The 14,107-nt window shown below is 43.1% G+C and overlaps 1 protein-coding gene across 1 annotated transcript; it reads right to left on the reverse strand.

Moving 5' to 3' along the window:
* Positions 1–8,104: 8,104 nt before the first annotated feature.
* On the reverse strand, positions 8,105–8,947 carry LOC100278590 (uncharacterized). The gene is given in 4 exon segments (NM_001151819.1): positions 8,105–8,401; positions 8,403–8,501; positions 8,581–8,762; positions 8,840–8,947. Coding segments are annotated over 3 exon segments (447 nt in total). The 5' UTR covers positions 8,704–8,762; positions 8,840–8,947; the 3' UTR covers positions 8,105–8,176.
* Positions 8,948–14,107: the final 5,160 nt, after the last annotated feature.

A 14,107-nucleotide genomic window follows, 5' to 3' on the forward strand; every position in this document is an offset into this window, starting at 1 on the left:
CTCTGGCCATTTCAATGTTCAGCTTCTTTTAGACAAAGTTGATCTTAAGTGAGGAAGTGCTTGTTTGAAAACACAATGCAGAGGGCTTTGGCTTTAGTTAAAATTTTCAACAGCACATCGATGCAATAGCAATGAATGTTGTGGTAACTTCTCACCAACCTGTCTGTTTATATAGCCTTAAAGGAGAAGAAGGCGAACCACCAAAGCGTGTATACTGGCTGAACGGTGGACCAGTCAGCGCTCGGAATATTTTAATCATTTTTTGATAACAAGCTCAGGGGAAGTGTTTTTCGGACCTTCGGCATTCCGAAGCCTTCGTGTTTTTTGCGGATCGAGCTCGTTATGAAAAAACAATCTAGCGCCGTAAAGGGGCTACTGTTGGGGGTCTTCTTCTCTGCCGAAGACCCTCAAGACAAAACACCTTTGGCAAAGTAATACTGAAGTCTTCTCTTCTTCTACCGAAGGTTCTCAAGACAAAGACCTCGCTTAGAAGCAACGACGTCAAGTGTCGAAGCTATCATCAGCTTCGGTTTAAATCGAACAAAGGATGAAAAGACTAGATAGACCCTAGTAATATAAGTTATGTCAATAAACTGATGTTGAAGGCCATGAATGTAATCTTACCCGGGCTGTGTCTCGTGCCTATAAATAGATTAACAGTAACATAGTACTGTTCACGCTGCCTTGTAATCTCTCTCGCAGCAACACCTTCGAGCAAGTCGAAGGTATCATTGTAATATAAATCTTTTTAATATTCATATATATTCTGTGGAATGCAAATGCGAATGAATCAATGGAATACCGCCCCTTTCTATTTTTGTTTCTTTGCATTCTCATTTATCTATAAGATGATGAAGGCATGTCCTTCATGACCTTCGTCTGATGATCATTATGTCCATGAGGAGATAATGCTTCAGAAGACAAAGATCTCTAATACATGGAGACGAGCCAACCGAGACATACAACAGGCTCAAGACCCTGGTGAACAAGATCCAGAGTTACGGGAGCACAAGATGGACGGATCATGACGTCGTTCGACTCATGCTAAGGTCATTTACTATTATTGATCCTCATCTTGTAAACCTGATCCGTGAAAATCCCAGATACACAAAGATGACGCCCAAGGAAATTCTCGGAAATTTGTGAACGGGTGCATGATGGTAAAGGAAGCAAGGTATGTCGATGATATTGCAAATGGTTCGCTTCCAGTCTACGAACTGCAGCCCATTGCTCTCAAGGCAACAAGCATCAAGGAGGCGCTACCCAACAAGGAAGCACAAGTGGAGGTTGCCGGGCTAAATGAGGATGAAATGGCACTTGTAATCAAGCGTTTCAAGACCGCCTTGAAGGGATGCAAGGAGTATCCCAACAAAAACAAGTCAAAGGGAAAGCGCTCCTGCTTCAAATGCAGTAAGTCCCGTCATTTTATTGCATAATGTCTCGATAATGAAAATGACCAGGGACAAGAAAAGAAATGGAAGAAGGAGAAAAAGAACTACAGGAAGGCAAAGGACGAGGCACACATTGGCAAAGAATGGGACTCCGACTGTTCTTCATCCGACTCCGACGATGAAGGACTAGCTACCTCTTCCTTCAACAAGTCCTCCCTCTTCCACAATGAACATCACACGTGCCTCATGGCTAATGAAAAGAAGGTACATACACAAGATACCCCTAAGCACACTTCTTCTAGTGATGAGGATTCTGATGATGATGTAGATTATAGTGATCTTTTAAGGGATTAGATAGATCTAAAGTAGATAAGATCAATGAACTAATTGATGCCCTTAATGAGAAAGATAGATTGTTAGAAAAACAAGAATATATTCTTTATGAAGAACATAATAAACTTGTTAATACTGAAAAATATCTTCTTGTAATGAACTACTCCTTTCTTTTGAATTATCTTCTTGTAATGATTCTATTTCTAGTCTTAAGAGTTTAAATGCTAAGCTAGAAAAAGTAAATGTGGCTAGTTCATCTATAGAGCATGTTGTTATTTGCAATAGGTGTAAAGATTTTGATATTGATGCTTGCAATGAACATGCTTCCACCATTCTTAAGTTGAATAATGATGTTGCTAATCTTAGTGCTCAACTTAAAACTTGCAAGAGTGATTATAAAAAATAAAATTTACTAGGGATGCCTACACCATTGGTAGACACCCCTCCATTAAGGATGGACTTGGTTTCCAAAAGGGAACCAAGAACTTAACAAGCCAAAGGACCTCCAGTCTCAATAAGGAGAAAGGGAAGGCTCCTATGGCTAGCAGCTCTTATTCTTCACGTGACCAAAAGAACCATGCATATTTTTATGCTCATGTTAAGAATGTCTCTAGTGTTGCTCATCATGATAGGTGCTATAAGCATGTTGTTTTACCTATACGTCATGATGCTGCATTTAATTCTCAGGCCATGTTTGCATCTAGCTCTTCATATGCTCATGATAGAAATAGACCTAGGCTCCATCATGTTGCTTCTCATGTGCCTAGGAAGGCATCAAATGGACCAACCAGGCTTTATCAAACACATGATGCTTCATTTGTTCTTTTATGCAGAAATGGTAAAGTAGTTGCTTGAAGTTTGGGACCTAAGTGCAAGAGAGACAAAACTTGCATCTAGGTTCCAAAGTCTTTTGTGACTAACCTTGTAGGACCCAACAAGAGTTGGGTACCTAAAACCCAAGCTTAAATTACCTTGCAGGTTTATGCATCCGGGGGCACAAGCTGGATCATTGATAGCGGATGCACAAACCACATGACGGGGGAGAAGAAAATGTTCACCTCCTATGTCAAAAACAAGGATTCCCAAGACACTATCATATTTGGAGATGGGAATCAAGGCAAGGTCAAGGGTTTGGGTAAAATAGCCATCACTTTCGAGCATTCAATTTCTAATGTAATCCTAGTAGAATCACTCGGCTACAATTTATTATCTGTAAGTCAATTATGTCACATGGGCTATAATTGTTTATTTACAAATATTGATGTATTTGTCTTTAGAAGAAGTGATGGTTCATTAGCTTTTAAAGGTGTATTAGACGACAAGGTCTATTTAGTTGATTTCTCAAAAGAGAATGTCGATCTAGATCCATGTTTAATCGCTAAGACTAATATGGGCTGGCTCTAGCACCGCCGTATAGCACACGTTGGGATGAAGAATCTTCATAAACTTCTAAAGGGAGAACATGTGTTAGGACTAATCGATGTTTGTATTGAGAAAGACAGATCTTGTGCAGCGTGCCAGGCAGGAAATGAGGTGGGAACTACTCATCAAAGCAAGAACATGATGACGACATCAAGACCACTGGAACTCCTACATATGGATCTCTTCGGGGCCGTTGCTTATCTTAGCATCGTGGGAAGTAAGTATGGTCTTGTAATTATTGATGATTTTTCCCGCTTCACTTGGGTGTTCTTTTTGCAGGACAAATCTGAAACCCAAGGTACCTTAAAGCGCTTCTTAAGGAGAGCTCAAAATGAGTTTGAGCTAAAGGTGAAAAAGATAAGAAGCGATAATGGATCTGAGTTCAAAAACCTTCAAGTAGAAGAATACCTTGAGGAGGAAGGCATCAAGCATGAGTTCTCCGCTCCTTACACACCACAACAAAATGGTGTGGTAGAGAGGAAGAATAGGACGCTCATCGACATGGTAAGAACAATGCTTGGTGAATACAAGACGCCTGAGCGGTTTTGGTCAGAAGCTGTAAATACAGCTTGCCACGCCATAAACTAGCTCTATCATCATCGCCTCCTCAAGAAGACATCATGCGAACTCCTAACCGGTAACAAACCTAATGTTTCTTACTTTCGTGTATTTGGGAGCAAATGCTACATCTTGGTACAGAAAGGTAGACATTCAACATTTGCTCCCAAAGCTGTAGAAGGGTTTTTACTAGGTTATGATTCAAATACAAAGGCATATAGGGTCTTCAACAAATCATCGGGGTTAGTTGAAGTCTCTAACGATGTTGTATTTGATGAGACTAATAGCTCTCCAAGAGAGCAAGTTGATCTTGATGATGTAGATGAGGATGAGGTTCCAACGGCCGTAATGCGATCAATGGCGATAGATGATGTGCCACCGCAGGAACACCAAGATCAAGATCAACCATCTTCCTCAACACTAGTGTATCCCCCAACTCAAGATGAGGAACAGGTACCTCAAGATGAAGGCATGGATCAAGGGAGAGCACATGGAGAACAGAATAAGGAGGAAGAAGCACAACAAGCTCCTCCAACTCAAGTCCGGGCGACAATTCAAAGGAATCATCTAGTGGATTAGATTCTCGTTGATATTAGCAAGGGAGTAACTACTCGCTCATGTTTAGCTAACTTTTGTGAGCATTACTTGTTTGTTTCTTCTATTGAGCCTTTTAGGGTAGAAGAAGCCTTGCAGGATCCGGACTGTGTGTTGTCCATACAGGAAGAGCTCAACAACTTCAAAAGAAATGAAGTATGGAGCCTAGTGCCACGTCCGAAGCAAAATGTTGTGGGAACCAAGTGGTTGTTCCGCAACAAGCAAGATGGAACATGGTGTGGTGACAAGGAACAAGGCTCGACTTGTAGCAAAAGGTTATGCCCAAGTCACAGGTTTGGATTTTGAGGAGACTTTTGCTCCTGTAGCTAGGCTAGAATCAATTCGCATATTATTGGCCTATGTTGCTCACCACTCGTTTAAGTTATTTCAAATGGACATAAAGATCGCCTTCCTCAATGGACCAATCAAGGAGGAAGTATATGTGGAAACACCCCCTAGCTTCAAGGATGACAGGTATCTCGACCATGTCTACAGGCTCTCTAAGGCGCTCTATGGACTTAAACAAGCCCCAAGAGCATGGTAAGAATGCCTTTGAGATTTTCTTATTTCTAATGCTTTCAAGGTTGGGAAAGTTGATCCTACTCTCTTTACTAAGACTTGTAATGATGATTTGTTTGTATGCTAAATATATGTCGATGACATAATATTTGGTTCAACAAATCAAAAGTCTTGTGAGGAGTTTAGCAGGGTGATGATGCAAAAATTCAAGATGTCTATGATGGGCGAGTTGAACTACTTCCTTGGGTTCCAAGTGAAGCAACTCAAGGAAGGAACCTTCATCTCCCAAACAAAGTACACTCAAGACTTACTCAAGAGGTTTGGGATGAAGGATGCAAAGCCCGCAAAGACACTGATGGGAACGGATGGACATTTGGACCTCAATAAAGGAGGTAAGTCCGTTGATCAAAAGGCATACCAGTCTATGATAGGTTCTTTACTTTATCTTTGTGCTAGTAGACTGGATATTATGCTAAGCGTATGCATGTGTGCTAGATTTCAATACGACCTCAAGGAATGTCACCTTGTGGCTGTTAAGCGAATTCTTAGATATTTAGTCTCTACGTCTTGCTTCGGCATCTGGTATCCAAAGGGGTCTACCTTTGACTTAATCGGATATTCAGATTCTGACTATGTCAGGTGCAAGGTTGATAGGAAGAGCACATCAGGGACTTGTCAGTTTCTGGGAAGGTCCCTGGTGTCCTAGAGCTCTAAGAAACAAACATCTGTTGTCCTATCCACCATTGAGGCCGAGTATGTTGTCGCATGACAATGTTGCATGGAACTGCTTTAGATGAGGCAAACCCTTCGGGACTTTGGCTACAATCTGAGCAAAGTCCCACTCCTATGTGATAATGAGAGTGCAGTCCGCTTAGCGAATAACCCTGTTGAACACAGCCGCACTAAGCACATAGACATCCGGCATCACTTTTTGAGAGACCACCAGCAAAGGGAAGATATCGATATTTATCATATTAGCACCGAGAACCAGCTAGCCGATATCTTCACCAAGCCTTTAGATGAGAAAAGGTTTTGCATACTGCGTAGTGAGCTAAATGTCCTAGATTTGTGGAACTTGGATTGATCTATACATATGGTTTATGCCTTTGATCATGTTACTTTAAGCATTAATGTCTTTACTTGCTTATTTTTGGTGCTCAAGTTGTAAACTCATCCCCGGACCTCACAAGTCCCTATGCACATGATGCACATGTTTAGGGGGAGGATGTACTACAACTTGATCCTTTGAGACTAATGTGTTTGCTTGAGTACTTTTGATATAGTCTCAAAGTTGAATTGAAACGGAAAAGGTGAACTTGGACAAAGAGAGGGCTTCCACCGATTCCGGTATCAATGTATCTTGTCCCAAGTTCCTATTTGTGTTTTCTCATTGCCTTTGATCTTATTTGACATTTGTGTGTGGCAATGGGGTTAATGGGCCAAATGGTTCTCATGTTGCTTAATGCTAAAGGGGGGAAATTAAGGCCAAAGCAACCAGATCAGCCAACCACTTGTGAATTTCAAAATTTTAATGTTAGATTCTTGGTGTTTGATCAAAACCCTCTTATTGCAAAAATTGTTCTCTTGTGGGGGAGAAATTTGATTATCGGAAAAGGGGGAGTTTTTGACACTTGATCAAAATTACTATTGAAAGATCTCTTGATTTGCCAAAACAAGTGTTTTTGACATAGAGATAGCAAAAAGAATTTGTTTTGTGAAAATAAACCAAGTGGTAGCAAAAGTGATCCAAATATGCCAAATCCTATGTGAGATGAATTGGTCTTCAATTTCCACTCTTTAGCTTATCTTTGAAAACGTTGTTGCATTTTGAGTTGCTTTTAATGTGTTGGCATAAATCGCCAAAAAGGGGGAGATTGAAAGAAAAATGTGCCCTTGGGCCATTTCTATAAATGTTTTGGTGATTAGATGCTCAACACACATATTGTTATGTGCTAAGTGTCAAAGAGATGCAAATGGAAAATCAAGGTATGATTCTAGCCTTAGTAAATTGTTTTTGATACTAACATTATTATATTAAGTGCTAGGAACCTTGTCAAATCAAGAGAAATCGGATTGGAGAAGTATGCTTAAGTCCAGCCAGACTTGCACCGGATTGAGGTGCACCGGACTGTCCGGTGTGCACCGGATAGTGTATAGTGCCCAGGCTGGCTCCCGCGACAAATAGACCGCTCTCGGGAAACACTCAGCGCGCCGCGGCTATAATTCACCGGACTGTCCGGTGTGCACTGGACTGTCCGGAGAGCCAGCCGCGCCCACGCCAACGGTCGGTAGCGCAATCAGCGGGCGACGCGTGGACCTCGCCAATGGTCAGAAGGGCGCACCAGATTATCCGATGTGCCACCGGACTGTCCGGTGTGGCACGAGCGCCGTGGCTGCAACGGTCAGCTTCGCCAGAAAAGGAAGGAAATCTCGCATTGTTCACTGTCCGGTGGTGCACCGGACTATCCGGTGCGCCCACGGACAAAAGGCAACTATGGCCTTCCAAATGGAGCTCCAACGGCTCCTAGCTTCCTTGGGGCTATAAAAGGGACCCTAGGCACATGGAACAGTACACCAAGCACCTCTTGAACATCCTAAGACACCGAGACTTCGCATTCGCGCATTTGATTCACTGTGATAGAGATTCGAGCACTTTTCTGAGTTGTAACTCCGTTGTGATGCTTTCGTGTGCTCGTTCTCGTCTTGTGTGCATGTTAGTGTTGCGACTCTCGCTTTTGTGTGTGCTGCTATTCCCTCCTTACTCCTATGCTCATTCAAGATCATTTTGTGTAAGGCGTGAGAGACTCCAAAGTGTGGAGATTCCTCACAAAGGGATATACTTGAGATAAAGAGAACCATGGTATTCAAGTTGATCTTTGGATCACTTGAAAGGGGTTGAGTGCAACCCTCGTCCGTTGGGACGTCACAACATGGACTAGGCAAGTGTTCTATTTGGCCAAACCAAGGGATAAAAATCGTTGTGTCACTTGTCTTCATTCTTGTGTGATTCTCTCTACTCCTATTCACTTCATAATTGCTCTAAGTTTAATACTCATCTTGTGAAGAGAAATTAAGTGAAGAAGTTTTCTCTGCTCATTCTCCTCTCTCGAACATGGCCTTAGCTTTCACTAATTTAATATTAGTCCAAATTTGTTTTGTTAAGCTATTTTTTACAGGATCGTCTATTTACCCCCTCTAGGTGCTCTCAGCCTCGATAAGGGAAACATATCAACGCAGGGACCTCGGAGCCCCACAACATGGCCGGGGAAGGTCAAAGGACATCACTAACGATTGAAAGTAAAAATTATTATTATATTCTCTCATGGGAATACAACGTCAAGACATGATACACCATAGAGTCACCAGGCCTTGCGGACAACATTATCTATAGACAACTTGTCCATGACACGACTGGGCGCCTCATCGTAGCCCTCCAGGATGTCCTCTAGTCTATCATCTAGGAGAGACGAAGGTGGGCCAATGACATCCAGGAGACTGCGGCCGAACCGAAGCTCCCCAACAAGCAACGCTACGGATGTCCCTCGGTGTACGTGGAGTCGACAATATCCCGGACATGGCACCGGATATTGTCCAAACGTTCCACCAAGGAAAAGTTGCGAGCTCCGACGTATTCCGTGACCTATTCCGCTTGATGATGCAACTTCTCCAGCTCGACTTCCAGAACTGAAAAGTGAAGGAAAAAAGATAGAAGGGGAAGTAAATACCGACAAGAACCAAGGGGACGATGGTACAGCAACCCTACAAGATACGCGACCGTCGGATTCAGCAAGCTGGTCCCGGAGCAATCCTGCCTTAGCCTCGGTCGTGTCCAGCGCCACGCGAAAAGTGGAGGTCCTCCCAAGACTCCTAGAGAAGAGGGTCCCATGGGCCCGATCACAGCAACCTAATAGGAGACACCTCACGGCCAAAGACAACAGAGGTCCCCTGCGAAGGAAAGGCAGACTTTAGAAGGACCCACGAAGGGAAAAAAAAGAAAAGGGCTCGAAAAAGAGGAAACCTACCCCAACCCTTGTTCAGCATGGCGCGGCCTCTTCCTAACTGGAGATCCACTAACTGACCCACCAACGGAACTCATCCAAGGGGTAAATAAGAAATGAAGGATATGGGATGGCTGTGAGTGACACTCGCCCGAGCTTATAAAAGCAACAAGATACTCGACGCCCCCGAGCGAGGGGAGCGATAGCAGGAGACGTACTGGGTCCTGAAGGTGTGAATGTTGTGACTGAACTAGAACACCCCCTCGGGACCAACGAAAGCAGTGGTACAGAACCCAAAATCGAGGCGAACACCGCCTAATTCAAAAAAAAAGCCACTAAGAGGAGACCAAACTCCCCTCAAGGGCTTGGGGGCTACTGTGAGAGATCAGATCCATAGATCCTACGGCACGCGTGTCAAAAGGAGGACAAATAGAAAGTCCACCCAAGAAAGACCCGCTCTCGAGTAATCCAAAGGTGTCGAGCCTAGGGTCCGGGTGAGGTGAAATCAGAAGAGGAGTCAGGCAAACCAAGAGAAAGCCACTCTAGTGGATTCCACACCCGACGGGAGTCTACCCCTGCCATAAATGGTAGACCTCATTAAATACTATTAGAGTGGATGCAATAACTAGTTCAACCTAAAAGCTTAAGCTGATGGGAGAAGCTATCCAATCCACTTATACACTTCAACAACCCCACTCATGTGTAGGCAGAGAGAAATGAGCAAACGTGGAAATAAATGGGTGAAGACACAAATAAAATCTCTGCTAGGATTCGAACTCGTGACCTACGCCTGACGCTGAACCACGGTTGTAGACATACGCCTCACGCCCCACTCATGACCTACATGGTTATAGATCGGTGGCTCACTTATGGCCTACTAGGCCTAGGCCTGAGCCTCCCGACAGTCTGCAGAACCTACAATGCGACGAGGGATGCTAAGGCTCAGGCTACGAAGGCAGGGGTAGTGTAAAACCCAACTTTTGGAATATAAAAGAGAGGGATAAATCTTTATATGTATTGCCTTCTATATCATGAGAATCATTAAGGGACATATTTAAAGTGAATAATTCTCTAATAAAACATAAATAATCCATGCATCATGTTGGAGGTTGTTTGGTTGTGCATTTAATAATAGTAATATTAACAAATATATATTAATAATAATTCTCTGCGTCGTGGACCAGCTTCAACTCGCGGTCTGAGACGGTAATAACCCTCCCTTTCTGTTCGTATCATCTTGCGCTTCATTTAGCATGAATTGGATTGGGTCTGGGGCGCCAGAGTGGCCAACGGGCGCTGCTCCGGTGGTGCACCGCCGCATGAGTCGCGTGCTCCGCCGTGGGCTGCCGTCGGGGTTTGAAGACGGGTTCATAACCATTGATCCCGGTGGCAACAATCACGATTAGACCTAGGTAACGGTTCGCGTTAGGGTGATCTGAGGCGTAGATCCGGGATCGGGTGGATCTGTGTTGATCTCTGGGAATACGTGATCTCAACCGTTAGGGTTAGATCGCACTGGCGCTGAGCGATCCGCGCTATGCAAAACGTTGACCGTTGGATCTAGATCCAAAAGCCCACGTAGCGTAATGGTTCAGTCTAATGCTCGGTTTATTCCGGACTGTAGATCTCTGATCTGGCAGCTCTAGGTGTGTACCAGTTCGTTTATTATCAAATCTGAAATGTGTCGTTCGTCTCTGATCGGACGGCTCGCATGGCAAGTTACCCCTTCGCCCAAACCCTTTTTCACAAGAGACCCTGAGTTTGTAAGAAAATAACCCGCAGTCCACATCAGATAGAAAGAAATTACGGGGGAGCCCTGGAATTTGTAGGTTTAACCTCGGGTTCTCGGGTAATTGTGTGTGCAGACCAAACTGAACTCGGGATTACTAAATTTAATCAGAAAATGATTTGTAGTATTAAAAATAATCTCTGAAACTTATTTAATTCATAGAAAATCCATTTTAATTCCTTTTTTATCATTTCAGTTCCATTAATTTTGTATTAATATTGTTTATCACTTGGTAACTCTGTTTAGTCATGAAACATAGATTAAAATTATCTACTTAATTTATTCTATACAAAACAATTAATAACTTCAGAAAATCGTAACTCGATAACCGTAACTCCGAATTTAGTGATTCTCGAACCTACGATCTCGTTGCGACGCGTAGAATATTATTATGCAATATGTTCTCATGTTTGGTGTGATATTAATTTTTCTTATACCATGTCTGTTTGTATTGCTTCGAGTAGACGAGCAAGTGACCGAGGACCCAGGTGTTCAGCAGGTGGAGATTGCTGAGTAGGAGCTCGTCGAAGGCAAGTTGTGCCCTTGTTCACTTCTATTTACCCAATAATGTTCCTATTAATCATTATGATCTGCATAGGTTAATTTTGATGGGACCCAATAGGTCACTCCAGTTTGGCTATCTTTATACATTGTTTACTACTGAACGTTTGGATAGTACCTGTTATTGCTTTATGTGGTTTTAGGTGTTAAGATACACATTATTCATGATCTTGCTTTTATTATCAATTTGTTATTTATTGTTCATGACAAGATCATTATGTGAATTGGAACATTGAGCGACCACCCAGAAAAACAGTGCTACTACAAGGGTGGTATGGGACGCCTGTGGCTGACTAATTAGGAAAGCTAGTGGAGGACTACCTTACCTGAAAGGGGAAAGGGCATTAGGGGAGTGGTTGGCGTAGGGAGGTTCTCGAGTTGATTTTGCTGTGATGGCGGTCAAACGGGGGATTCCTACATTGCACTCCCTAGAAACGGTAGCGGGTTTTCTAAAGCTAGTGGAACTTTGTAAAGACCTCGTAGTGTTACCCTGTCTCTCTTCCTTGGTAGAGGTGTATGGGATTCATGACCCCTTGGTAAATGGGTAACACGACTTGTGGGTAAACATGTGCAACCTCTGCAGAGGGTAAAACTGGTATATCAGTCGTGCTCACGGTCATGAGCGGCTCGGACCTCACATGAGTAACTTATGGAATTAAATTTAATTGGTCATTTGCATCGCATTATGGTTTATTATTAATTTGATCTATTATTACTTTGGTTTGGTATTTACTTACATTTAGTAACTGCTAATAAAACTTGACCAACTTATTAAAAGCAATGCTCAGCTTTAACCATTATTTGTTGATCGGCCTTACACTTCACATGAGCTCCCACCTTTGGTGAGTTCATGCATATTATTCCCCACAACTTGTTGAGCTATGATCTTTTGTGAGCTCACTCTTGCGATATATAACCCCCCCACAGGAGAAGAACATGTGGTCCAAGAGGAGGCCTACAACGAGGAATATGAGCTTATCTAGGTGGCATCTCCCAGTAAGCTTGATGGCGCTAAGGAATAATTATTTAGTTCGTTTTATTGTTATCATCTATTTTTGTAAGACTTCCGCTACGTAATAATGATATTTGTGACATTTATCTCTATACACTTTGTCATAATATGTGATGTTCTCCTTTGGCGCACATATATGACGCACCTAGCTTTATCCCTTAAATCCGGGTGTGACAGAAGTGGTATCAGAGGAAATGTTGACTGTAGGACGAAACCTAGATAGAACTGGACAAAACCCTTACCTACTTACCTTACTCTCATTCTTTCTATCTTATCTTGATCATGTCTCACCTTTTGTTGTACTACTCTGACTACTCTTACCTTTTCTACTCTAGAAAGACAAGAAGGATTTCACACCTTGGAATCCTACATCTAAGACCTCTTAAAGAGATAGGAGACCTAAGTCAAAAAAATACATATATATTTTCCCTACCTAAAGTGATTGGATGTTTGTTCTGATGGTAAATGCTTGATTTGCTTCTTCGATTGACTAAATTAGTATAGCAGGACATCTAGCATGTACCACTATAAGGTAATGTATTAGCCTTAGTAGGTGACACACTAATCTACTTAGCTAATAAAACCCCAAAAAGATCACATCTCGTAATTACCCGTCTTATCTACAATTCTATCTTACCATGTGTTTCTAACACAGATGGTCAATACCAGGAAGGGAGGCGGAATTGATCTACCTGCCAACCACCACAGCAAGAGGATTATTAGACAACCACAACCAGAAATGAATCCTCCCAATCCTCCACCGGCAGGGACTGATCCAGTGGTCGCCGCTCAGATGCAGATGCTATAGCGAATGGCAAACACGATGAATGAAATCCAAGCTCATATGAGGCAAGAACGCCAAGAGATGCGTCAAGAAAGGCAGGAGATGCGAGAGGAGATGAGGCAAGAACGATTTGTGTGGTAGCAACAACCACCACTACCTCCACCACCACCACCAGCTCCACCCCGAGACAAGCACCGGGAGTTCATGAGTCACAAGCCACCTACGTTCCCCAGCTCTCCAGATCCGTTACATGCTGATGATTGGTTGAAATCAGTGGAGAAGATGCTTAATATCGCTCAATGCTCTGATTGGGAGAAGGTACTCTATGCTTCTAGTCGTCTTATTGGCCTCGCTGCTGATTGGTGGGACTCCTACACTACTACCCATGATGCTACCAATACTATTACTTAGGCTGAATTTGCTACACAGTTCAGAAACTACCATATTCCTACTGGCCTGATGAAAATCAAGAAGAAGGAATTCTTATCACTAAAGCAAGGCAGCATGTCAGTCAGTGAGTATCGTGAAAATTTTATTCAGCTATCAAGATATGCTCTAGATGAGGTTGTTGATGATGAAAGGAAGCAGGAGCATTTTATGGAGGGACTTGTTGGACCACTTCAGTATCATCTGGTTGCTCACACCTTTCCATCATTCCAGAGGCTTCTGGACAAGGCTTTAGCTATTGAACACAAGTGTGTTTAGCTGGGTGAGATGAAGAAGAAGGCTATCACCTAGGGGCAGGGGAGCAGTAGCATCCATCCTCGCTATGTTCCACCCCAGGGTACACCAGCTCGTCTTGGAGGATGGCAACGGCCAGCTTAGTATACACCATAGACAACTCCACATACTCCAAACACTCGTCAGGGTGCCCCCACTAGCACCCCGGTGAGACCAGCAGGACACAGTACAGTCACCACTTGCTTCAAGTGTGGTGAGGTTGGGCACTACGCCAACGCTTGTCCCAAGAGGGTCACCAACACACCCGCTCGAAGCAATGTCCAGGGCAAGCAACAGACTCCAATATCTAGCAAGGGATTCAGCATTGCCAGAGTCAACCAAGTCAATGCTGATGCTACTGCTAATGGAGCTGATATCGCTATCAGTATGTTTTACATTAATTCAATTCCTGCAACCATATTATTT

This window comes from Zea mays, chromosome 2 (genome assembly GCF_902167145.1).
Source record: "Zea mays cultivar B73 chromosome 2, Zm-B73-REFERENCE-NAM-5.0, whole genome shotgun sequence".
Classification (NCBI taxonomy): Eukaryota; Viridiplantae; Streptophyta; class Magnoliopsida; order Poales; family Poaceae; genus Zea; species Zea mays.